The following is a 26,217-nucleotide window of genomic DNA, read 5'->3' on the forward strand; positions in this document are numbered from 1 at the left end:
CATTGAAATTTCATCCCAACATTAAACCTTCACAGTTTGTTCTGGCAGATGTCTTGATACAGTAGCTTAATAAATTAATTTATTGCCTCAGATGACTTCAGCCATTTTTCATCAAGTGGTCTTGGTCAGTCTCTTTAGCCCAGAGACCAGTTGATACACATTTAATAAAGAGGTTTCAAGACCTATAGGGTAATTTATCACAAGAATCGCCCTGGGCATGTTGAGTCAATATCAGAGGATCTCAGTATGTAGTGATCTGTTGACAAACTGTTTTCTTACAGCTCTGTTGGGAGAAGAGAGTCTCATGATGCAGTGCGGGCATGCATCTCAATGCCCTGCCCAGGAATGTCCCTGAATGAGATACAAGGACATTCTGACATCATCGGGGACCCAAAGGTAAATTAAATTAAATCCTACAAAAGGGGCAGCTATTTTATTAGTATGAGGACAGTTTTACTTCTAATCACAAAAATGTCTTCTTACATAAATGTGTTCCCCAACCCTGTTTTTATGTTAAGTATGTTTGTTACAATAATATAACATTACTGTGATTGCACCAGAAAGACACATTAAGAACAAAAACAACCAAAGACTAAAGATAAAGAAAAAGTAGAAATAGAACAAGAAATGTACTTTAAATGATTATTTGAAAAAAATAGTGAAAACAGAAAAACACTACATGACCGTCTTAACAAGTGAGATGTGCTTCAGGCTGATTTCCCAAACTGTCCCTCAAACCCTCTTACATACAGTTTCATCATTTCGGCCTTTATTACCAACCCTTATTATAAGACCTTTAAATGTATCACTGTCCATAATTTAACCACGGGATCCCCGTTATTCATCAAAAGAATGTATCAATAATGTAACAATTGAACACATCAAGTTTTCAAGCAGACACACTCTGTTATAGTTTGAATATTTGATAGTTTAAAGTTCAAAACCTGTGAAACTGTGCACATAAACCTCTCCATGGAGGACTGGGTAAACCCAGCCCGATCTGCCGGCGATTTGATTTCTCTCTGCAGCTCAGACTGGAAACCTGTACGTTTATCTGTCCTGCTTCCGTTACAAATCTGCGGGGACCAATCACAAACTGGCTTATCCACCTGGCGCGCTATTGCGCTATTTAAAGGTCCTGGTCTGGGCGGCCAAAGCAGAGAAAGCTCCTTATGACCTCATAAGGAGAAGATTCCAGATCGGCCCATCTGAGCTTTCATTTTCTCAAAGGCAGAGCAGGATACCCAGGGCTCGGTTTACACCTATCGCCATTTCTAGCCACTGGGGGACCATAGGCAGGCTGGGGGAACGCATATTAATGTTAAAAAAAAAAGGTGAGGAAAGGGAATTGAAAACCCTGGGCCCAGTTCCATTATGGGAAAATGTATGGGAAAACCTGAGTAGTGCTTCATAAAATCTTGTGCATCAACTCATACACTTCAAGCTGATACATCGGACATATGCTACCCCTTTGAAACGCTTCAAAATGAATTTAGTCCCCAATCCTATTTGCACTCACTGCCCGGATCAGGCACTTGGCACAACAATGCACATGTTCTGGGAGTGCACCCCAATCAGACGCTTCTGGACGGAAGAATTTTCTATAGTGTCATCACTACTGGATGTTGTCATACAACCTAGTCCCTCCCTCTGCCTTTTTAACGATGATTCACAGCTATCCCTCACTCTCAACCAACGTAGACTACTCCTGGCAGGGCTTACGGCAGCAAAGAAGACCATCTTAAGGCTTTGGTTCCACCCTAATCTACCCTTATCACAATACTGGCTAACTGCCTACCTGTATATTACTTCTCTTGAGTGTACAACTGCACGCGTTAACAAGGCCAAACTAACAACCATCCAGGCATGGTCGCAGATTACACTGTCCATCCAAGACCACCTTGTGAAACAGAAAAATCTGACCTGAATGTAGATTTGTGGGTGTTTATTTTATACATATGTTTTTTTTATTTTTGTTTTTTATTATTTTCTGGGGAATGCTTTATACTTAGTAGCTGATTTTGACATTGCATCTTCTATCTTTCATCTACTTCACCATCTCGCTTTTATCTCTCATGAGCTATATGTATTGAATGTCGTACTGTAGTTTGCGCTATGTGTGTTCAGAGTAAATGTGACTGTATAGTAACATTTCAATCTTTTCTAATAAAAAAATTGTTGATCACAAAAAAAAGTGAAATGTTCATGCCATGGGACCTTTAACATGATGACGATATAGAAGCGACCAAGCAGCTTTTTGTTTACATTCAACTTGGCGGCCACCGAAGCGCAGCAACCCGTTGATGCCACTGTCGCTGCTATGTCACCCGGATCGTTGGTCTGATTGGTTGAAGGAATTGCGTACAGAGTCATGCTCATACTCTTGTGCAGTAGAAAATACAGAGCAGACTCCCCAGACTAATGTTCAATCTTAAAAGATTGAGCTTGGTCTGGTGACAGCCAGATTAGCTCCATGGAGGACTGCTTAAAGAAGATCTGACATCCCTCCTCCTACATCCCAAACTCCCAGGAGCATATAGAGTGCCACGCATCAGTCAATTAGAAGACTGATTGGTAGCATGATGTAAATAGAGAGACCATGAGATGAAAATAAGGTTAGAGGCAAAAACACAAACAGAATATGGAGCAGATTCATTATTTAGTCACATTATGGCACTGTCAAGGTTAGAGGGATTACTACAGTGCGATGTAGCGTTTGATGAGGCACTATAGATAAAAGCAAACAATGTCATTGTAGAAGTATGAAAGAACATGTTGGTAACTTCTTTTTTGTCCTTCTACAAAAAAAATACAAAGATGCAGATGATGAACCTGAGAGCCGATGGTGAAAATGGATCCACAGTGAAGAGCCCCAACCAGGATGCTGTAATAGGTCAGACTTTCTATTCTCTGTTGTGTAGGACTGTCGGAGGAATTCCTTACAGTCACTGCAACTAGTAATGGACCCCACTTAAAACATCTTGGTACCTTAACAAAACTTAGCTAACTGCAATGCAATGTTAGCTGTGTCAATTTTAGCATGCTAGCCTTAAGGTTTTATCTGTGCTTACCATTTTACAGTTTGCAGACAGAAGTGAAGACCAAATATGACAGATGTGTAAGTCATAAACATGATGACTATGCTTTAAGCAGTCAAACAAACTTGCAAAATGCTGAATTTTGTCAGTGTGTGCTTTTTCCCCCCCTCCATATTAATGTTTCATTGTATTTGTTCTACCTCTGCATCTTTGAATCTGGGCAAATAAGAACCATTTCACCACGGTTGTATTTCATGCAGAGTTTGCCCGGGGAGATTGTATACAGCCTTGAGCGCTCATCTTCACACATCCATGCGCTGAAAATTTGCATGCACAGGCTCATCCAGTCAAGATGAACCTATTCATCCCAACCTATCCTCCAAATCACACGACCACATTGGTTGTTTATTCCTGCCCTCTAATATGGCCCATAGGAGCATTTCATAATTAGCTGCCAACGGCAGCAGGTACCCACAGGAGCGCTTTCCGTCCTCATATCTGAACTAGCTGTAACACAGTCGTGTAAACTTAAGTTTAGAAAAAGATTGTTGTTTGGGCTAAAATCATTTAATTTGTTACGCTTCTTCTTCACGGTTACACAGTTCCGTTTGTTCCATAAAGTAAAAAAAAAAACTTGCCGTTTACTTTTATATTTAATTGGGCCACAAACCACGGTCTCCTGGGTAAAAGTCCCGTATTTGTTTGACTAATCCACCACCCCAACCTGGCTCCTTTAGCGTAGATATGTGCCTGATCGTGCGCCTGGTCATTCATACCAGACGCGTACTTCTACGTGCCGGTCACAAAGCGATCCTTCTCCTCTCTCTCTCTTTTTTTTTTTTTTTTTTTTTTTTTTTTTTTTTTTCTCTCTCTCTCTCTCTCTCTCTGTTCCTGATCGTGTGTCTCGCTGTGAGAAGACAGCCAAAATCACCATGATCCTAGGTGTTTTATTTAGAATTTGTTAAAAGTGTCCGTCTGCACTGTGGTCTTCCTGTATGCGATTACCTGCCTGGCTCGACTCATCCGCTCGCGTCTAGCATAAGAAATACAGGAGAAACAGAAACCATCGCTGCAGGCTGCAGCCTGCGGGCCGGCGGGGACGCTACGTGCCCGGTATGAACAGACAGATTGGATAACATGGGCTCCGAAATAATAATAGCAGCGCTACGCTGCTATACGCGACAGTGTGTTTTGGCTGTTAAGGCCTCTTTACAGTCGACGTTCCCGACCTGTCGCGCGCCAATGTGACGTCAAAATGACGTAGATCTCGCTGGCGCGCCAGGATTTAAAGTGAGCGACCAGACCGTCTTAAGAGCCAGGAGAGGGGTGGTAATATGCGAGAACATTTTCAGAAATTCTCTGAGATTAAAGTGGTACATTTTGCAAGAAAAAAACTTGGATATTGTCTGAGAACATAAAGTCACAAATTCACGATAAAAATAAAAATAGTGGTTTTTTTTGTCAAGGAAACACATTGGTTTACTACGGGTATTTCGTGGCCAGGCTTCCATGGCGGACCTGTGGCAAACTGGGGCACAGGTTGGGATCAGAAAGAAGGCATTATTGTAGGAGGGTGTATTAGAGGCTGTGGCAGTCATGGCTTATCACATTCACTACTTTCATCCCCTTTAATCACAGAGGATCACAGTTCGGGAATCCTGTAGAGAGTTTGTCTCAGAGAAAAGTTTTTGTCTGTGACTCGGGATGGACATTTTTTTCAACTTTAGTTTTGAACCTGGACAATCTCTATCAAAATGCTCATCACAGCCACACATAGGCTACCTGTAGGCTATTATAATTAAAAATGTGGAGCTCCAGGCCAGCCTTAAAAAAAGATGAGGCATTCAGCTGTTACCTCAGTTACCCAGTGTTTAGGATGGGGACAGTCCTGAGGGAGCTATGGCTATTCTACAACTGTCTGTTGCTGGTTGTTTTAGAGTCCTATTAGAGGGTAGGAACAAATGGCCTGTGTGTTTGGATGGTGTGGAGGACCTTTTGGTAGGGTCCCATTGTATTGGATTGTGTTGATACGTAATTGAAATTACCAATTAATCTAATGACCCAACAGATAATGATGCGGCATAACCATCACATGACAAAAATAGTTCTTTTGAGACAGACAGTGAGTGTGAACTCTGAAGGTCAGGTGAAAATGACTGCTGATGTGTTGCTGCTGCATGTATTGGTGTGTTCCCCCAGTTTGGGTCTGCTCGGTTTGACCGCATTTTGGATCTAATTATCAGGTCTATTTAGATCGGGATGGACTGGTCTCTCGGGTCCCTTTCGGATCAGTTCTAATTAACCTTAGGTGTATTTAAAATGTTTCTCTTTATTCTAAAATTGATATATGCCGACAAGGTCTGTTTTGGATTGGTTCCAAAACTTTGGACCAGAAAGTATCCCGAATATGTCAAAACACTTTTTCTACTTACTACCTAGTTAAAACTAGAGCTGACAGCCTAGTCAAACAAGAGAGAAACTAGACAGGAAGTAAACTTTATGTGGTCCTTGTTTCATTGCGGTCACTTTCTTAATTAAAAATCGCCCCAGATAAAACTCCACGTCGCTCGGATAGAGGGCTGGTGACGGACCCTGCTGAAATTCCATTGGCCAGAGTGACACCATCGGCAAGACGCTGCAAATATCAAGCATGTGTGATACGGGCGGACGCCTGCCCTCAGGGGTTAATCACCTCATTACAATTTCAGCAGTGCACCAGCTAGGCACGCTCATCCAAGCCACTGCTGACTGAATTAACTTTGCCTTCAGCAGTGAGCTGAATTATACCATCCAGACTTAGCATGAACTTGTTGGGCCTCATGTGGAGTTGACAGAGTTGTTTTCAACTTGATGCTTCAAACTGAGATGAGAAAAAACCAAAAATCAACATTAAAATAATAGTTTTACACTATACTGAGGAACTCCATTTGATCGCGTTTGGCTGTTAGTTATTTCTCATCAAATTAGACTTCTTCTTTATCTCTCTTAAACCCTTATTTTAAAGGTCAACTGAAATTAAATGGCACACAGTGCACATATCTCCTGTGTAAATGATATGTCTTGTGCACTCCTTTGAGAAAATAAACATCTGTTCCCAAAAGGGAGAAATTTTATTTTATATGTTCTAGTTGCATGATAGCACCCATCATAATGTCATTCTTTGCTTACCTAGACAGATACTCTTTTTTCATATACCTAATCAAAAGAGTCATTTAAAATAGATGTCCATGAAGCTGTACTGTCATTCTAAAGACCTTTATCACGGCAGACATGTTGACATGTCATTGTAGGAAAAGCACAGGTGTATTCAAACCGATGGCTGCATTCCACTTAGGAGAGGCCCTGGTATTGTGCATGCTGACTCACTGAAATAGCTTACTGGGACACTTGATGGAATTGAGCCATCGTTAAGGTTATCAATTTCAGCTGTGTTTTTCCTACTATGACAAGTCAAAATGTCTGCTGTGAGAAAGGTCCATTATAGGCTGATAGAGACGCTGACTAACGTCCAGACAGTTACTGCAGTGACACAACACACAGATACCAAATCTTAGCCCCCATTAGCTTTCTAGCTAATGTCTTCGTCTCATCTACAGGCATGAACGCATTATTATGAATTCCACTGGGTTTCTTGGCAAACCCGCCCTGCGTAGCAGCCCGATTGGTTGAGGTTAGGCATTGACTTTGAGTGGTTAATGTCAGGATGGCTCATTGATCAGGGAGATAGGACCTGAACAAATCGGGTTCCGGTACCTCGAGTCGCATGAGCATGAAGGCCTGGCCAATCCTTGTGCTTGAATTCTACATAGGGCTAAGACAAGTATGAATTATAATATGGACACACGTCTTGTGTTGGACCATGACTGAGTGAATAAGCCAGCAAAACAAAGTGCTCATGTCAGTTTGCAGACAGCTGATTAGCTCGGCAGCAGTTTAAAAATGTCCCTGCAAATAAGGGCTGCACAATTGCAATTTTATTGAAATGGCAATATGGACTAGTACAATATCCAAATCACAGAGGGGGCGCAATTTTTGGCAAAATATATGTCAAATCATTATGAAATTAGTATTATGGTGCTGCAGAGACATCCCGGCCTACAAATCCTATCCTACAGACATCTAAAACATCTTTGATTGGTACAGATCGCAAAAATCACACTATAATCATTAAAAAAAAATTTTTTTTTATATTTTTCAATGAAAATGAGAATAATGATACCAAAATGATCATTCCCTCCTATATCGTGAATCATATCGCAATCGCAATATCAGTCAAAATAATCGCAATTCGATATTTTCCTCATATCGTGCAGCCCTACTGCAAATGTTTAGATGCTACATTTTGTATCTTTATTCACAGCAGAGCTAGCAAACGCTGCCGGTCTGTGTCTTATAAGATACTACCAGCTGTCAATCAACACAACCCACTCAGAGGTTTAGATGCTGAAGGAGCATTTCTGATCTATCTCTTGTACAATGGTCATTCTAACTTTTTTTTTTTTATTACAAATAAGGGTGACATTTATGATTTCAGATGGACTTTGAGGAGGGATGTGTTTCCTCACCACAGAACACTGATGAAAGCTTTACCTGGAACAAATCCTCTCCCCTTTCTCCTGCTTGTTTGGCTTTTTTTTTGTTCATGCTTTTGTACTTGAATTGAATCTATAATATATATTGTAGGTTTCTGTACAGTTTAGTCTGTAGATGTACAAGTCTTTGACTTGGCCCCTTTTTTACGCTTTTTTACGCTTTGAGGACAACCTCATTTCAGTTAGAAATAATATTATTTTACAATCTAGTCATTAAACAACATAGTCCTACAACAAGTACAACATGTTATTATGATTACGTTATGCACACAAAGTATCCTATATTTTAAAATGAAACAGAAGACCATTACTGCAGGGTAGTCCTGTGACATGGAGCAGTTATTGATTGAGCATGGATGGTAGAGGGGATGTGAGGAAGACAACAACCTCACGGTCCATGTTCAAAGAAGGTTGAAACCAATCAAATCTCAGCCTCCGTGAGACGGTGTAACAGCAGTTCTAGTTAACTTGCAACTAAAGACAAAACTAATCAATAGTGTCTCTGTTCTGTGTCTTTTCAATTCAATTATTTGTTCTTGTTTACAACAGGGTAAAAACTAACCATTTTCATCTCAAGGGCTGCTTCCTAACATACATAGACACTTAAAGCTCACTTTGAATACATGGAAGCTGCAATAGTCGTATAACTGCGATGGACGTGTCCGTGAATCGGCCCCTAAATAAAGCTATTCCGAGCTAGTGAGATGTTTTCAGTGCTGCATACACTGGCATTTGCAACTTATTTGTAATATGTGATAGTATCTTGTTTATTTCAAGTACTATACATAAAACTGGTCCTTTAATACTGCATGTTTCTGTGTTTTCGTAGCCTAACACTGAATTTCCGTGACAACAAATACAGTAGCTTCAACTTTATTTGTACATTTGTACCCTTAGCCTATCCACATTTTCTTGTAATGTGACAAATAAAAAAAATAAAAACTCTATTCATTTGAGAAAAAAGGGAGGAAAATCAGACTTGTGGAAACCCAGATGAGGGGTGTGAAGTCTCATGTGTGCACACCTTAAATAATAAAGGGGGGAGCAGCTGTTGCCTTTGCTCCAGCGTGAGATTGCCTGCAGGCTCCTGCCACAGGGCAGATACTAAAAGACAAGCCTGCATGACAACAGCTAAAGGATATCTTCTCTTATTTAGACTCTGTGTGTCCTGGACGGAGGCCTGCTGTGAAACATTTTGTTGTTCTTTAGATTTCTCCTGGAGGATTTGTTTGGAAAGATAGATGGTTCTTTGATCGAAAATGTAGCCAAACAGCAATGTAAGTGACGCAAACTCCAAGGTTTATTAGTGTCACAACTGTGTTATAGTGTGTAATTCTGGAGGCACAATGTCAGACATTTGACTAAACAATGCAAACTCTGCATCTCTAACCTCACAGCTGAGAAACATCACATACATCATAAGCGTGCGTGTTTGACAGTTATGTCTGATATGTTGCAAATACAATACACACATTTGGAGTGTATTTAAATTTCATTTCATATGCCATTCCGTGCATTTCATATTCACAGCGTGACCGATGCATGCTAGCAGTCACACACACACACCCATTAAACAACATCTGTAATACAAAGCAGTGGTTCAAGTGGGCTTGATTTGCATTGGCCGAGTCCTCCCCTGTGGCAGGGCTACATGTATGGTTTAATTAGCAAAATCATTACCCCGCCTGACACCTATGTGTAGTTAGATTGTACTGAAGCAAAATTTTTCAATTTGGCTTTTAACAGGAAACCGTGCGGGGTGAAAAACAAACAAAAACGTACAGACTAACCATCTGTTGCACGTATGCTTTGAAATGACCAAAACACAACACTAGAATCAGCTGCTCAGAGCTCAAACAGTCAGGATAATGTGGCAGGAATAACACGGAGGCACGAGGGAAACAATCGCATGATCCCGCAGAGAAGATCCATTATTATTGATTGGTAAAGCTGTTTCCCTGATTCAAATCTCCACTTATCATTTCTAGCACTTTATCCACCACAATAGAGAAACAGTTTATTCTCCACGTGGAACAGCTGTACACAGACGCTGATGCAGAGTTACAGCGCAGGACATACAAGTTTAAAATGTATTTAAGTTTATTTCATTCATATAGCACTTTAAAAGCAAACAAGTTTGCACCAAAGTGCTTTACAAAGACAATAAACATATACATGCATAGATATAGTGGAAATACAACACTATTCAAGTAAAACAAGTTAAGAAACCAATTGAAACTCGTGAAATCGCATAAAAAGATAATATATATACATATATACATATACATACATACATGCGTGCGTGCATTCATACACATATATATGCATACATAAACATACACACCCACATACATAAAATAGAAGGAAAGAACATTGATTAATTACAATTAAAATTAAAAGCCAGAGAATAAAAGTGTCTTAAGCTGCGTCTTAAAAATATCAACAGACTCAGCCTGTCTAACCTATCCATGAAAAGACTAGACAGTCTATTATTATATTAGTGTACGTATATTTTACAGCTTCCTTTAGCGCCACTTCAACCATGGTTACCCTGTTGTTCCATTCCTGTTATCCTCCCTCTCTTTCCCTCGAGCCTGAGCCACTTCAACTGTTCTCCTTGTGCCGCAGGCTCCGGCTGCAAGATGCGAACGTTGGACAGTGGAATTGGAACCATCCCCCTTCCTGAATCCTGTTCCTTCTTCTCCTCCATCCTGCACCTCCTCCCCAAATCCTCATCCACCCCCGAGCAGTCCCTCAGTCCTCCCAGTGTCCCCGGTTCGTCCAGCGAGGACGTGTCTCCTTCCCCGTTACCCCGGTGGAGGATACCCTCCGGCTTTAAGGACTGCAGCCATGCACGGGTGCCAAACTCCCTCTCCGACTCCTCCATGACCCATATCCAGTCAGTGCCTTTTCCCACTGTGGCCTTCCTCCAGCCCATCCAACCCCAGTGTGAACCCATTGTAACCTCCGCCAGTGTGTGTGATACCAAGAGCAGGCTGCCCAGACCTCCGCCAGGTACAGTAAAGCCACAGAGGTTCCAGCAACAAGCATCACATCTGGACTGCAGTAAAGTAAAGATGATGCTCCAAGGGTTTTCTCCTTTTTAGTGCCGTGGACTCATCTGTAGGGCTGCAGGATACGAGGAAAATATGCCATATGTGATGACGTTGTTGAGCATCACGATAACGGTATTACTTGCGATATGTAAACCCATATTAAAATGTACTTTTAGTTTTCTTCCAAAGTACAACAAATTGTTTGAATTTAAAACAGATGAAAGGAAATCATTTCCAACATTCTTTTACTGAACAAACTGAACACTGAGTTGAACATAAAAAGGGACTACTCAAAAAACATTTTAAAGTGCAGTTTTCTACTGATATTTTCTACAAGTTGATATCGCGATGACTATAAAAACTCTTAAAGTGTTCATATTATGCTCCTTTTCAGGTTCATCATTTTATTTAGAGGTTATATCAGAATAGGTTTCCATGGTTTAATTTTCAAAAAAACACCATATATTTGTTATCGCTTCACCCTGTGTGTTGAGCTCTCTGTTTTAGCTACAGAGTGAGGCATCTAACTTCTGTTCCATCTTTGTTGGAAGTCACACATGCTCAGTAGCTAGGTAAGGACTACTAGCCAGTCAGAAGCAGAGTATGAGGGCGTGCCCTGACAGTACCTAGGTAAGGACTACTAGCCAGTCAGAAGCAGAGTATGAGGGCGTGCCACGCTAGCAGCTAGTCGAGCATTATAACGTGTGTTACAAAGTGATGCACGTTTGTCTCTGAAGTAAAGGCTGGACTACAATAGAGCTGTTTGGAGCAGTTGGTGAACAGTGACTACGTTTACATGCAGCCAATAACCCGTTCAAAACCGGAATATTAGCAATAACCCGGTCGCGCACGGCCATGTAAACACCGGTAAAAACCCGAATATGCTCATAGTCCGGTTTTTAAAAACCCGAATATGCTACCTGGGTTACCCCTTTTCTAACTCGAAAGTTTGGACATGTAAACGCGTATTGGCATATCCCCATCAAAAGGAACATTGATTTGTGTTCTGCGCATGTTCTATTCGCAATGAATCTTGGTCTTTTGAGTAGAGGAACTTCTTGTATGCGCCAGAAAACATAGTTATAATAATAATTATATACTATAATAATATAGTTATATATATGTCAATGCAGAAAACCTGCGCGCAGTATACCGGAAGTAAACAAGAAGTAGAGGTAAACATGGCAACACGCAGCACAGCACCACACTTTTGGAGCGAGGAGGAAACCAATTTCTTCATTAGTGTGGTGAAAACCATGAATATAATGTCTTTTGTTGATGGCAGAAAGTACCGAGATAGTGAGATTTATAAGAAGGGGACCGAAAAGTTATTGCGTCTTAATGTTGTCCGTAGGCTACATCCAGACGCTAACCGTGCGTCGCCGTTTACGTCGGGATATTGCCAGTTGATTACAAATTCCATGTATACAGGAGTAACTCTCTCTGCTCACGCATGTAAACGGGTTATTCCAGAATTATGGGTTATGTTTCAGAAACCCGAATAGTGACCTTAACCCGACCATAACCCGAAAATTGACAGCTTGTAAACGTAGTCAGTGTTTTCTGTTGGAGATGGTAAGTCCCTTTGGGGGGGACTTTGGGCTTTTTCACTTTATAAACCTATAACGTGTACAAAAAAGATATATTACACAAAAAAAAAGGAAAAAAAGCCAAAAAGCATAATATGAGCACTTTAATCTCTCTTACGTCTTTCTGTGAGGTTTGCTTGTAGTATTCCATGTCAAATTCAGCAAATTCTTGAATGAACTGCACATATTTGTCGTGACCAGGTCGTTTTAACTCGATGAATGTCGCCTCTTCATGAGAAGGCGTAATCAACGTCATCAAAATAGCCTTGAGACACTGATAAATGTTACTTTAGGGTTTGTCAAAAATGGTAGTTTTGTAGTCTGATGCAGATACATAGAATACACAAGATACATTTTGTCGACGAATTAGGTTGTTTTTCAAGTTTCTTATCTACAAGGTTTCTACAATATTGTCAGTGTTTGTGTTTTGCAGGGCTGTACTGAATGGCAAAGCTTTAAATGTCTGTCGTCATATTCTATCACTGTCCTCATCGCCCTATAAAAAAAGTGATTCATTGGATTAAATGAGTTAGTCTTCTTTTATTAAATCAGCTTTCTTTCAAGAATATCACAGTTTCATCAACATACAGTAAATACATGTAGGCAGCAGGCTAATCCAATAAGGGCATAAAATAATGATGAAATAATAATCGCTCCCCGAACTTAAAGCAACACTATGCTACGACAAAAACATCACTGGAGTTATTGGAAATGTTTGGATCACACGAGTCAGAAACAATCCTACGCAGCCACCAGTGGAATCTAATTCTACAAATAGTATAATACTAATAATATTAGTATAGCATAATCTTTATCTGCAGCTGTGCCAAAATCCCGGGTTTAAACAACTTAATAGACATGCAGAACAAAGAAAAAAGCTGCGCAGCATTTAAATGTTAAATTCACATTATGAAGCCTAGCCTGAGGAACCTAAGGAATCACACTGAATGTGGACACTAGTTACTGGACAATAATTGATATTTGATTATGAGCTGAAAAATGGAGTTTACTAACACTATCTATAGAAAGCGCTTCCACTAAACTCCTGCAATCAATATAGGATTTTTTTTGATTTAACAAATTTTGCTGTATAAGCTTTAAAACAGGCAGAAAATATATCTGCCATCTGTCACTCTCCTTTAAAAAGGACATGTCCAATGAAAGTTCTGCTTGGGGTCATTTATTATTCATTTATCCATTCTAAAGAGCAAGCCAAGGAGATGTTGAAGCTACGTTGAGGAAATGCATTTCATGAAAGACCCACTCCTGTCAAGTTCTGGGCTTTATTTACACAAGTGTGCCAGTGAAAAAGAAGGAGAGCGTGTATATATAACAACACAATAGACTAGCAAAAGCAGCAGTGATCTCGGTGTGCGTGACAACAACCAGAGCCTTCATCGCTACACTGATAGCTTTCATGCAGGAGGACACCGTGTAGACGTGGCCTGCTCGGTATGCTAATCACACAGCATGAGCCGGAGAAAAACTCATTTTCACTGCCATTTTGTGTGTTGGTGGCTCTTAACGAGTCATGTTTTCAGAGTGAAGCCCCAAGGGTACTCCACCACACACATAATATATATTTCCATCTGAACAGTTTCAGAATGGGGAGATGACTACAGTGATGTACACTAAATAAGCTGGTGCTCTCTTGATTGACTTTATTATTTGAGAGTGATTGTCAATCTGAACCCCCCCCCCAAAAAAAATCTTACTTCAAAGTGCATATGTGCAAAAGTGCATATCCACAGCGTACTTCATCACATGAGTCATGTAGAGCTGCAGTAGAAAAACAACAGATTTAGAAAAAACTTACAAAAAAAGTTACAGCCTGGAAAGCTGGAGAACTGAAAATGCTGCCTCCCTGCTCTACCCCCCGTAGGTATTGTAGCTATATGCCTGTCAAGCTTTTTGTTTTTCATTCTCGTGCGGCACATACGCAATTTACAGTCTTTTTTATTTTAATTTTTTACAGACAATGGGTCCTTGATTTCAGACAGAGGTAGACAAAAGCAGGGCTCTCATTTCTAACCGGCAACTATCGATTTTGCAGGATAAAATTACAACTGTCCCTGGCAGGCTTTATTAGCTCTAGCCAGCTAGCTAATAAGCGTTAGCCAAACCCCGTCTCCAGATGACTTTTTAATGTTTCCAGCTGACTCATTTTGAAATAAACTTTAACCAAATATAGTAGCGAGCCAGGCAGAGGCGGTAATGCTAGCCTAAACTCTTGATATTGAAGCACCTAGGAGCAGATGCCATGCAATGGGGAAATACCACACAGTGGATGTGCTGTAACGGAGGACTTTTTTTTAACCCCCTAAAATGTACCTAGTTAGCTGATGAAATGCTCATTGGCCTTGTAAGCTAGTTAGCCAGGCATGCTTATATTAGAGCAGATAAAAACACAGTTAAATAAATTCCTTATACGTTTTCTCTCGTGTTTTTGATTAAGGAAAGACTAAAATAAACAGACACGACCCTCCAAACTCTTAGATCTATCACTGTCACAGCCACATGCACGTGCAAGTGCAATGCTTTGGTATAGAGAAACCCAAGCCGTACAGGCCTGACATGCTTAGTCACGGTTGCTAAGCTATGATTGCACAATCGCTATTTTAGCAAACTGTCAATTTTACATTCTACTTAATTGTCAGGTTAGTTTGGAAACCTCTGAGTATCTGACACTGAAGCCCTTCTGGACCCAGAGACAGTGCAGCTTGCTAACCTTGCATCAGACTGAATGCTGTTTGGGTGAAATGCATATTTAAATGGACATTTCTTCTGACACATATTGAATACTTTTGGCTGTTTGATTTAAGCAACCTTAAATGGTAACTACCGTTTTCCCCCATGTTTTTGTGTCTAAGTGACTGATGGGAACAACAATTTTTGACATTGGTCCAGTATTAAGCGAGATCGCTGCACTCGGCAGCGGCGTAACAAGCTACAATGTAAGGTAATAGGGTAATTGTCCAGCTTGTATTTACCTTCACAAAGGTGCTCGTTTTGCCGCTGACAGACTCATATTATAATTCTAAGTGTCTGACAACATTATGGAAAGGATCCTTTCAGAGATAGACCTTTAAAACCTTTTTGAGACCTTTCCATTCAACCAGAAACAGCAATGAAGTCGCTAGCGCTAAACCCACCAGACTCCATTTAAAAAAGCTGTGTTTATTGCATCCAGAACTAGAGTTGTGATGGTTGGAAAAGTGGAAAGACAACCCAAAATGGCTTTTCATAGTTTTATTTTGTTTCTGTCGACTTTGAATGAAGTATATTTTACGATGCTAAAATTACTGTTTATTTACATGGAGTCTAGTGGGTTTAGCGAATGCAATTTCGTGGATGTTTTTATGTTTACAAAAAAAGAATCTTACTCTTTAACATAAAGGGCGACCTCCTTAGAAATCCTTTCCATAATGTTGTCAGACACTTTGAATATTAACCTGAGCCTGTGGCAAAACGAGCACTTTAGTGAAGGTAAATACAAGCTGGACAATTACCCCATTAATTGACAGCTTGTTTCGCCGCTGCCGACTGCAGCGATCTCACTTAATACTGGACCAATGTCAAAGATTGTTGTTCCCATCAGTCACTTAGACACAAAATCATAGGAAAATAGGGTGTAGGTTAAAAAAAAAAGAAGGTTGTTACCCTTTAACTGTCACTCCATATCTGGCGAACTAAACTCGATCTTCATTTATTCTGTCTGGTGAGATGGTTGTCACTTTAAGCTCAGAATTACAGATTTGCCACCTTTTCCAGCCGCTGCCCGTTTAGTGTCACTCAGATCTCCTGCCTCTTTGAATTTGGAATGATAATCTTGCTCTCTTTGAAGAATTCAGCCTGCCAGTGTCCCTCTGTTCTCCTAACTCCACGTTTGACTCCTCTTCTCGACACGAGAGAGAATAAAGTCTGACTACTGAGAAGACCTCTGAAATGAGTTTCATTCTATGCTTTTTCCAGGTGGGATGGAACCAAAGAAGTTGACCTATATCAAATCGAAAACGCGATCCACTCCGAGCCAACAGAAAGAACAGACGAGACTTCAGCTTGCCAACTGTAAGACAATATGGAGCATTTTTATTTAAGACGCATTTGGGTAAAACATCAGGCAAAGAAAAACAAGTTATAATCTGTGCACACTTATGTTTTTTTCATTTTTATTGTCTAACTTTATTATCCAGTGTTACACAGTTCTTGATAGGATTATAAAAATAGACTACAGCAATTATTTTCCGGTTATCACCTCTGAAAGTCAAAGTGACCTGTTCCATTAAAACAGGCAATCTTCTGTATAATTAACAGGGACCTCCAGCCTTGTAAAATACAAAGGAACACTATATTGAAAATTCACATGCCAACTTATAAACTTTCCAAAAGACTTTTGGGAACTAAAAGCAGGGTCACAATTGTGGTGGTTGTGCCCATTGGTTCGACGGCCCGTTATCCTGAAACTATCCAAACTATCCAAAAACTACGGTATTGTTTAAAAGCTAAAAATTACGGTACCAATACCAGTGCTCTTAAAGTGACACCGATACCAATAGAGCACTTCATTTGAAACAATCCTTTCGCATTTAATGCATGGAACATTTTGTTGGCATCTCTGCACGCTAAACTTAGCCTGGTCCTACCAGACTCTGGCACATTTCATTTGTACAGAGAGTCTGGCCACCTTCCATTGACCAGTGTTAACTTCCTTGAAGGCGGGTACTCTGTTGAAGTTTAAAACTATTGGATCTGCCCAGAGCCACTCTGGATCTGCCAGAACCAATTGCTAACATTTGGTCGTGACATACTGTATGTCATGCGCATGTGCAACAAGAGGGGAGACAGACAACAACTATCGGCTTGTATTTAGCATTAGCATCGCTAGCGTTAGCCTTAGCTAACTACTTCACCACTAACGGAGCGAGCTGGAAAATCTAACTTTTCCCAAACCCTGTGGAGAGGAGGGCCACAACATCATGGCCACCAACACAACTCAGCAAAGACTGTTCTTCCTCGGGCTTTAACTTCTGGATATTCGGCAGCGTTGCCACAACGGACCGAATGGCTTCGCTCGCATCTTTCTAGCGCACAGCCTCAACGTCATCGTTCTCAGCCACTCCCTCAGTTCGCTGATTGGACCGCCAAAGATTTGGCCGGAGAAAACCCAAGAATATTTTGGGTATCTATACTTTACTGGAGTAATTATTTTACAGCAGACTTTTTACTTCTCCTCCTTACATTTTCACGCAATTATCTGTACCTTCTACTCCTTACATTTTAAAAATAGCCTTGTTACTCCTATTTCAGTTCGGCTTGTTTTCATTCCGGCTTGTCATCGTTAAAAAAAACACCAAAAACCTATCCAGATAAATTGCGCCATCCGGATAGAGTGAATTAGATTGTGGTTTGATGAGAAGTATAAACAAACCCTATTGGTTTGTACGCGATCCATCGCACCTGCACATGACACAAATCATGTCACACTCCAGCAAGGAAATAACAGACGTATGTAGCCTAGTACGAAGATGTCCGTGGCAGAGACTCAAGAGAACTCGAGCGAAATGTCCCGACCAAGCCCCAGCGAGGAGGTTGGTAGCCAGGAAGACCAGCCAACCCTTCTACATCCCTGGCCGTACCTGGAAGAATTTTTCAAAATGGTCGGATGCAGAAACAACTCCTTTCGAATGCGCTGCAAGCTCTGCGCACCCGAGTACCACAAGCTAATTGTTTCCAAAACTCGCCGTCTAATTTGAAAAAGCATATTGATATTAAAATGTTTTTCCCCCTTACATTACTTTTACTTTTATACTTTAAGTAGTTTTGAAACCAGTACTTTTACACTTTTAATTGAGTAAAAAGCTTGAGTTGATACTTTTTAAACCCTAGTATCTATACTTCTACCTGAGTAATGAATGTGAATACTTTTGACATCTCTGGGTAAGGGTCTGGTTAGATTCAGGCACAGGCTTTTGTTTTCGCGATAAAGGGCTGGCAGACTAATGGGCTTTCAGGTCAATTGGACATTTTTCAGAAATATAATTGCCCACAGCCCATAATGGAATAATGGGCTGTAGATTTGTAAAGCAATTTTTTTTATTATTATTATTATTATTTATTGCACCATGAAGGGTTGAAAAAGTTGAAAAGTTGTTGAGCAGTTCCACCTTTTTGTTTTATTTTATTTATTTTGAAAATGTTTAAAGACATTTAGAATCTTCTCCCAGTTGCTTTGTCAGACATATTCAAACTTTCAAAACTGTCACTGTAGCTGGAAGCCATAAAGATGAAGAAACGTGCGACAATTTCACTTCACTTTGTACAGTACATTGCTACACTTTCCTGTTAAACTCATTTCCATCCCCACTGAGCAGAAAGTAAGCTTAATGGTGGCACCTAAACACTTGACTAACACAAGTTTCCCAAACATAATTTGCATCTTACTACAGTACATTAACGATGGCATTTACAACGCGTGTGTGTGTGTGTGTGTGTGTGTGTGTGTGTGTGTGTGTGTGTGTGTGTGTGTGTGTGTGTGTGTGTGTGTGTGTGTGTGTGTGTGTGTGTGTGTGTGTGTGTGTGTGTGTGGGGTGTATCGTAAAATATGCCTGTGGGTTAAACACCAGCCACAGGTTTGAGGCGGCACATGAGGCACCGTCACACACACAACATGCACATTAAGATTCTGTGTTGCCTTTGAGTCTAATGATTTTATTAAGACTATTTCTTTCTCAGAAAAACACTCATACAAGTGTTTAATACTCTGTACGACGTTCTAGCACATTCAATTTCAATTCAATTTATTTATAGTATCAAATCATAACATAAGTTATCTCGAGACACACCACAGTTACAATATATATATATCTATGTATCAGACCGGGTGTTAGTTTAACTTAAGCAGCTGACTAAGGTGGGAAAGTGATGCAACCTCACATCAACATGCAGTGCAGCAGGTTTCTTCAAATATCATCTCTGCCCACTGCAATCAGGTCACAAGTTGTCTCTTTCTATTTCCATTTTCCAGCTCTTTGGATGCTTTTATAAAGACCTTAGTGGTCCCCTTATACTGTATCTGAAGTCTCTTTTATAAAGACCTTAGTGGTCCCCTAATACTGTATATGAAGTCTCTTTTATATAGACCTTAGTGATCCCCTAATACTGTATCTGAAGTATCTTTTATAAAGACCTTAGTGGTCCCCTTATACTGTATCTGAAGTCTCTTTTATAAAGGCCTTAGTGGTCCCCTAATACTGTATATGAAGTCTCTTTTATATAGACCTTAGTGATCCCCTAATACTGTATCCGAAGTCTCTTTTATATAGACCTTAGTGGACCCCTAATACTGTATCTGAAGTCTCTTTTATATAGACCTTAGTGGTCCCCTAATACTGTATCTGAAGTCTCTTTTATATAGACCTTAGTGGTCCCCTAATACTGTATCTGAAGTCTCTTTTATATAGGCCTTAGTGGTCCCCTAATACTGAATATGAAGTCTCTTTTATATAGGCCTTAGTGGTCCCCTAATACTGTATCTGAAGTCTCTTTTATATAGGCCTTAGTGGTCCCCTAATACTGTATCTGAAGTCTCTTTCCCGAAATTCAGCCTTGGTGCAGAATTACAGCCACTAGAGCCAGTCCAACAATGAGCTTTCCTTAGGATGGGGGGGGGGGCAAGGTGGAGGGCGGGGGTGTGGACTTGACCAACTGCCACTTTGCTCGTTTGAAAGCCATGATGTCTCTCTCTCATGGGTGGGCCAAATTCTCTGGGCGGGCAAAGCAGAGAAAGGGGAGGTAACCTTGCTCCTTATGACCTCATAAGGAGAAGATTCCAGATCGGCCCATCTGAGCTTTCATTTTCTCAAAGGCAGAGCAGGATACCCAGGGCTCGGTTTACACCTATCACCATTTCTAGCCACTGGGGGACCATAGGCAGGCTGGGGGAACTAATTAATGTTAAAAAAAACTCAAAGTGAAATTTTCATGCCATGGGACCTTTAAACCGCAGTTGCTCGTGCAGTATGACTGAAACTGATACATGTTTTATTGACTTCCCTCAACACTTTAATAATATTGAAATCACTATAAACTGTGGGTGCTCTGAAGTCAGTGGCAATAGTTTCTGACTTTTCTTTGATTAATACTGGGTTGTGTATGTGCAGGTTCTAGGCACAGATATTGACGAATTGTATTGCAATATGTTATTCATCCCGAAAACAAATAGATATTGCATTTTATCAAAACCAATTTATAACAGTATTTGTTACTTTTCTTATATGGAGGATGTTTTACTTTGGATGTTTGAATGGCACCCTGCTGCAGGACCTCACTCTGCTCTATATCTTCCATTTCAGAGTTTATGAAGCTGACTGAGTCAACCTCAAGCAAGGAATCAAGCAATCGGTTGGATTTGTCGCACATGGAGGATCCCTAAATCCCACAGTTTGGACACTGTGTCTCTGTATGAGGATGAAACACTCAGAGCTGTAGCCTAAGCTTGGCATTGTGGGTTTCTACCTGTGCTCAGTGTAGTGTTGAGATACTGAGTATCCTTTGAGGTGTAGTAATGAAACTACATTCTGGCAGCCATTTTGGAGGTCTGCAGCATATTGGCATCAGCTGTGAGCAGCTGATTGAGTTTCTAAATGTACAACTCTGCGGTCTCACAGGAGTAAAACAGATTTTGTTTTTCCTCGGAGAAGTAACAATTTTACAAAAACATGAACGTGACAGATTTTTTTATTTGGTAATATATGGTTAGCTACTGTAGCACTTCCATGGCTACCTGTAATCATCACTATGTCAGCTCATGCATTAAAGTTTTAAGCTAATGTTGGTGGCCAACAGCTGCATTTTGCTACGACATAACCATGCTTATAAGCTCATTTGTATAAACGATATGCTTGGTGTTCACGTGGTTAAGTCGTGAGAGCACCGCTGCAAGGCAATGATAACATGGATGCCAAAAGGGTCTAACTAAGGCTAACAATTTAGCAAGCTAGCGAGCTGGTAACTGGCCAATGGGAATATCAACTTTTTCCTGAGACCTTTTATAAAATTACGAAAAAATATACGATTAAAATGAAATATATTAACTTCATCTTTAAAATACATTAGCCAAAGAGGGACATACCTCCGCCTTTCGCGCTTTTACACTCAGTGGCACCGTGACAAATGCCAGGGAGGGAGGGGGAGAAGATTACTCATGACTGCCGGCCGATTTGAAAGCCTGTTGAAGATGGAGGATCACGCCTATTATATATAGTATACCTATACTATACCTACTTATATATAAGTTTTAAAGTTGCTTGGCTAACTATAGCATGGTTGTGCATAATGCTAGAACGACGTCTAAGGATACTTTTTCTCGGATCAATGATGAAAAAGGATTGTCTACCTTGTAACACAAATGTAATCATATGTGTCGTGATTTCCCTGGCCGACAACTCATGTCATGTGCAGTTCTAACACAGACTAGCTACAGCTAGAACAGCTGCGTGTAAATGATGGAGATACTTAAGCTTAGCTAATAGCTAAGCTTAGCTAAAATAGCTAATTTCGGTTTCGTTGACATGATTGTTCATACTGCTCAGAGAAATATATTAAAAACACAAACCTCCATTGCTTCTCTCCTACGCTGTAAACATTGCCTTACACTATTAATCTCATACAATATACAGAATAATGATAGCACTGATACTTTACTAACATTAGCTTGCATATGTTTGGTAACCTGATAGCTGATGTTAGCAATGAAATGGTACCAGTTAGTTACCAGTTACCAGTTACCAGTTAGCAGTTAGCGTACGCCATTACAACCAAAACAATGAGCCAGAAGAATTATATTCAAGAATATTTTCAAGAATATTAATCAATGCAGGTTTGAACATTTAACTAACTTGTTACAAGCACAACTAATTGACCACCAGACCTCCATTATGGCACCAGCTGTGGTCACTTTTGGAGATTAATGTTGCAAATTAAAGTTTCCACTTAAATCCTGCTGAACAAAGATTATTTAGCCACATTCATTTGCATTCTCCGGCCATGTTAATAAATGTTTATGTGAAGATCTAATTCTACTTAAGATGAAATACATATCTGAGCAAAACATATGTCAGTAATTTATTTTCAGATGGAACCTTATAAACTCAAGATCACAAACTATGACCTCCATCCTGAAGGCATTTTCTGTACAGCACTAACTACTGATTGCCATTCATGGGCTCTATACCTGACTGAGTAATGTGATTCTTTAAAGTGTGCACTATCTTGTTGGAAAGTTTTTTTTTATTGTCACAAATGTTAATATCATCTTGCATGCAACCACCCTCTGGCTTATTCTAACCGCAGACATATTAATCTGATATTCAACATATCAGTTTCATCACAAGAGGTGAAAAATACTGATGTGTGAAACTTGATGTGCACTGCTCAGTATTTATGATGTACTGTATGTCAGAAAATCTGTCATTGCTTCAGCAAAGGTCTTTTAAAATATCATCCACAGTGAGTGTGAAATGATTTTAGAAAAGTGTCACATTTTGAAAAAACATAATGAAACTCTTCACATGTGAACTACATTCTGTATTTTTTACATGTTTCCACAGCTATGACATCAAGACAAAGCAGTGAGTTTTGCATGTAACCTTAGATATAAAGCACCTAGTAGGCACATTGTGGACATAGTTGTGCTAGCTCAGGGAAAATACCATTTATTGTCTCTGATAGATGCTGTGGATTTAATAACTAAACCTCAACGTCCCAACCATTTCATTGCAGCCGGTGAACACCAGATTTCACTGTAATGGTTTAAGGATATTACCTGAACTCAGTGTTTTCCTCTTGTCAGTTTTTGTCTGTACATTTAACTGTATAATATCTCACCAGTTTCTCTCTCTATTTATGTATGCCATGTCCTTTATAGTAATGTTTTGGTGTTTTGAATGCATCCCGACATATTTGACAGTTTTTGCTGCTTTGCGCAGCCCCCCCTCCCCCCACACACCTTTGTCAGCTTCCTGCCTTCGTGTGTAGATATTTGCCAAAATGCGTGTTGCCAGAACCAGGGTCCGAAATTAACACTAGTCACGTGCCAAATGCGGGAAAAAAATTAGTTTGCCGAGTAAATCTCAGAGGGCTATCCGCCACATGGTGGGTAAATGTTTGTACTTTCTTCTGTTCCTCTGCTGTCTGTCCGTTGGAGCTTAGAGCGGGGGGCGGGCCGACACACGCACACACCAGAACGCCAGCCACCACGTCACTACTTGTAGCTAGCATTTACCTCAGACTGGTGCGTTCTGTTTGAACTGGGAAGTCTTAATTCCCAGTCGAAAATTTCAACTGGAACACCCCCTGAAGTCGGATTTCCGACTCGGAAAGTCGGAGAACCTTAAACTACCCCGATCAAAGCTGGCCTCAAAATCCAAGATGGCTTCTCCGTGCATCAACACTAGTGAAGCTGTAGTAATATACAATTTATTAGCACTCCTGTCTTATTGTTGTCAAATTAAACCGGTGGTACACACGGTACTGTCCACCATCTTTTATCCGTGGACATGTTGTTAGGAAGTTTGTATGCACAAAATACTGCATAATACGTTGTAATCAACTGGTATTGCTAACAATGGCTAACCTGGCTAGAGCAAACCCCACTGTGAAATAACTGTTATTCTGACGTGTTGTACTATAGCTCCAGGTTCCGACTTCCAAAGTAAATGGAACGCACTATTAATTAGCCAGGATGTGGCTATTTTTGGCAGGAGTCAGCCAGCCTTCCAAAAGAAAGCACAATGAAAACGGAGGGTTACAAAAAAATGGTAAAAGGAGTGAAGAAGAAGCTTGGGCGACAGAGTTTTTTAAATCTAACGTTACCCGCCAACTTGGCCGGTGGGTCAGAAGGTTAATTTCGGACACTACAAACACTGCTCTGAGCTAATCACATATACAGGAAATGAATGCAACTAAATCTACATATCATACTTGTCATGGTGACTATAGCCATATTCTTTTGAAACACTAGAGACAGTTTACACTTTCACGTGATGTAGAACTCTGGAGCACTGTAACATTGCACAATATCATAAGTCATCTTACTGTATTTACCTCCTCTTTACTTATTACATCTTTACTCACTTGCTACATGTATCTGTTGAAGGTAATATTTGTAAACTTAAAGTGGTGTTCATGCCAATAGCAACACACAGGTTTAATAAATGAAATATGTAGCATGCACAGGTGAGGCGAGGTGTTAATGGATCAGGGAACAGATTGGCTATACTGATACGGGTAGATGGAGCATGGCGTCTGTGTTTTTAAAATGGCTCACATAATGAAGAGCCTCACGCTCACAAGAGTATTGTATTTTTCTAACATTTACTCTAATGCCCTGTATTTGTACTCCGCACTAATGAGTGTAATTTACCATTTATTGCACATATTGTTACTCACTATTACAGTATTTCTCCCTCTAAATGTTTGTTTTTTTCAGAACCCAATAATAACAGTGATGTTATCGTGTGACAGTCACCTTAGCAGTACAAATTGTATATTCTTTGTTTTATGTAAAAAAACAAAGTAAAAATAAACTATTTCAATACTTATACAACATTAAGGATGCCGCCTTGTGGTTTGTTCTATTTGACTGACTTCTAGGGCTGTCAATTTAACGTGATTAACGCCTGCACGTTCTGAGATTTGGACCTCGGGCCACTCCTTAGTTTGGGAAGTCAAGAAGCGATGCAGCAGTAACGCTGTGGATGGCTTAAGGGGGTAAGCGAGCATCCGGAAAGCGTACTACCAATGGGGAGATTTCGAGGCTAACAAGCCATCACCTCCCGTTAGCATTCCATTGAATCCCATTCATTTTGCCGTCACTTTGACAGCGAATAACTTTACATCTGAAGCGTTTAAAGACTCTATTTGTCAATTGTTTATTTCTAAAGAAACACGACAATGTATAAAAGGCTCCATTACCTTGTATCTTACGTTATATGGCTCCGTAGCAGACGTAACGATTGTGTCATAAAAGTGCGACTTTCTGTTGCACAGTAGAGAAATTACCATATAGTCAGGAGAAGCTTGCAGGCAATTGCGGGGGGGAGGGACGTGGAGGCATACAGTCAAGGGAGAAGCCCATAGAGAGTCCATGAAAGCATCGGAACTAAATATTTAAGCAACGTTTTGATGGATTGGAAATACTTTGGTATGTGGCTAGATTGGGAATGATTGAGATTTCTCTTGGTACAGCTACCAGAAAACTTACAACTTTCAGACAGGTTGCTCACGTCACATCTACGTCTTCAAGCTCTAGTTTGAGGCTGCGCAGCAGCTGCGCAGTAACGCTCAGCCATCACCGGAAAAGTGCTTCTAATAGACTTCACTGGTCTCCGTCGAAGTCTATGGCGTCAGTGTGTCAATTTATTTCACTGTCTATGGAATGGCTAGCATAAACAAAGCTCTTTGAGCAGAAATGGATAAAGAAAATGCTCTTTTAAATGGAAAGTTGAGTTGAGTCAAAGCCCTTCCAGATGGTTCTCTCTTACGTGTGCTGTGAATTGAGTTACCACCGGAGTACGTCCAGTCTCAAATACTAGGCAAATACTTGGCTAACCCTAACCCTTTTTTCACTTCCATGAGGATAAGAGAATTAAAAACTTGAAAAATATCTCTGGTAAAGTCCATTTAGAAAAGATAAAATGTGCAATTAATTAGCGAATAGTTGTGAGTTAACTTTGACCATCATGCGATGACATATTTTAATCAATGACAGCCCTACTGAATTCATGTGGCTATAAAAAGCTCCAGATGTGATTTTATGCTAACAGGGGAGACCTTGGCTTCAGTTTCCTCCCAGCCCGAGAGTCCACTTTAGACTCCAGCCCATTCTCTGTGCTTGCCAGTATGAAAGATGAAGGCGCCAGAGCAGTGGGTCCAACTTACTTTT

The 26,217-nt window shown here is 40.3% G+C and overlaps 1 protein-coding gene across 8 annotated transcripts in view; it reads left to right on the plus strand.

Moving 5' to 3' along the window:
- Positions 1-21,439, plus strand: part of LOC120569891 (nck-associated protein 5-like) — an 89,279-nt gene extending 67,840 nt beyond the window's left edge. For 3 of the 8 annotated variants that reach the window (XM_039818053.1, XM_039818054.1, XM_039818055.1), the window contains 4 exons: positions 282-396; positions 2,818-2,893; positions 10,259-10,645; positions 16,248-16,864. In XM_039818053.1, coding sequence (XP_039673987.1) covers positions 282-396; positions 2,818-2,893; positions 10,259-10,645; positions 16,248-16,372 — 703 coding nt within the window. In that variant the 3' untranslated portion in view covers positions 16,373-16,864. Of the gene's footprint in view, positions 1-281; positions 397-2,817; positions 2,894-3,081; positions 3,119-10,258; positions 10,646-16,247; positions 16,865-20,626 lie in introns of those variants that run through there. The other 5 variants (XM_039818056.1, XM_039818060.1, XM_039818059.1 and 2 more) reach the window with 5 other exon arrangements.
- Positions 21,440-26,217: the final 4,778 nt, after the last annotated feature.

This window comes from Perca fluviatilis, chromosome 12 (genome assembly GCF_010015445.1).
Source record: "Perca fluviatilis chromosome 12, GENO_Pfluv_1.0, whole genome shotgun sequence".
NCBI classification, from domain to species: Eukaryota; Metazoa; Chordata; class Actinopteri; order Perciformes; family Percidae; genus Perca; species Perca fluviatilis.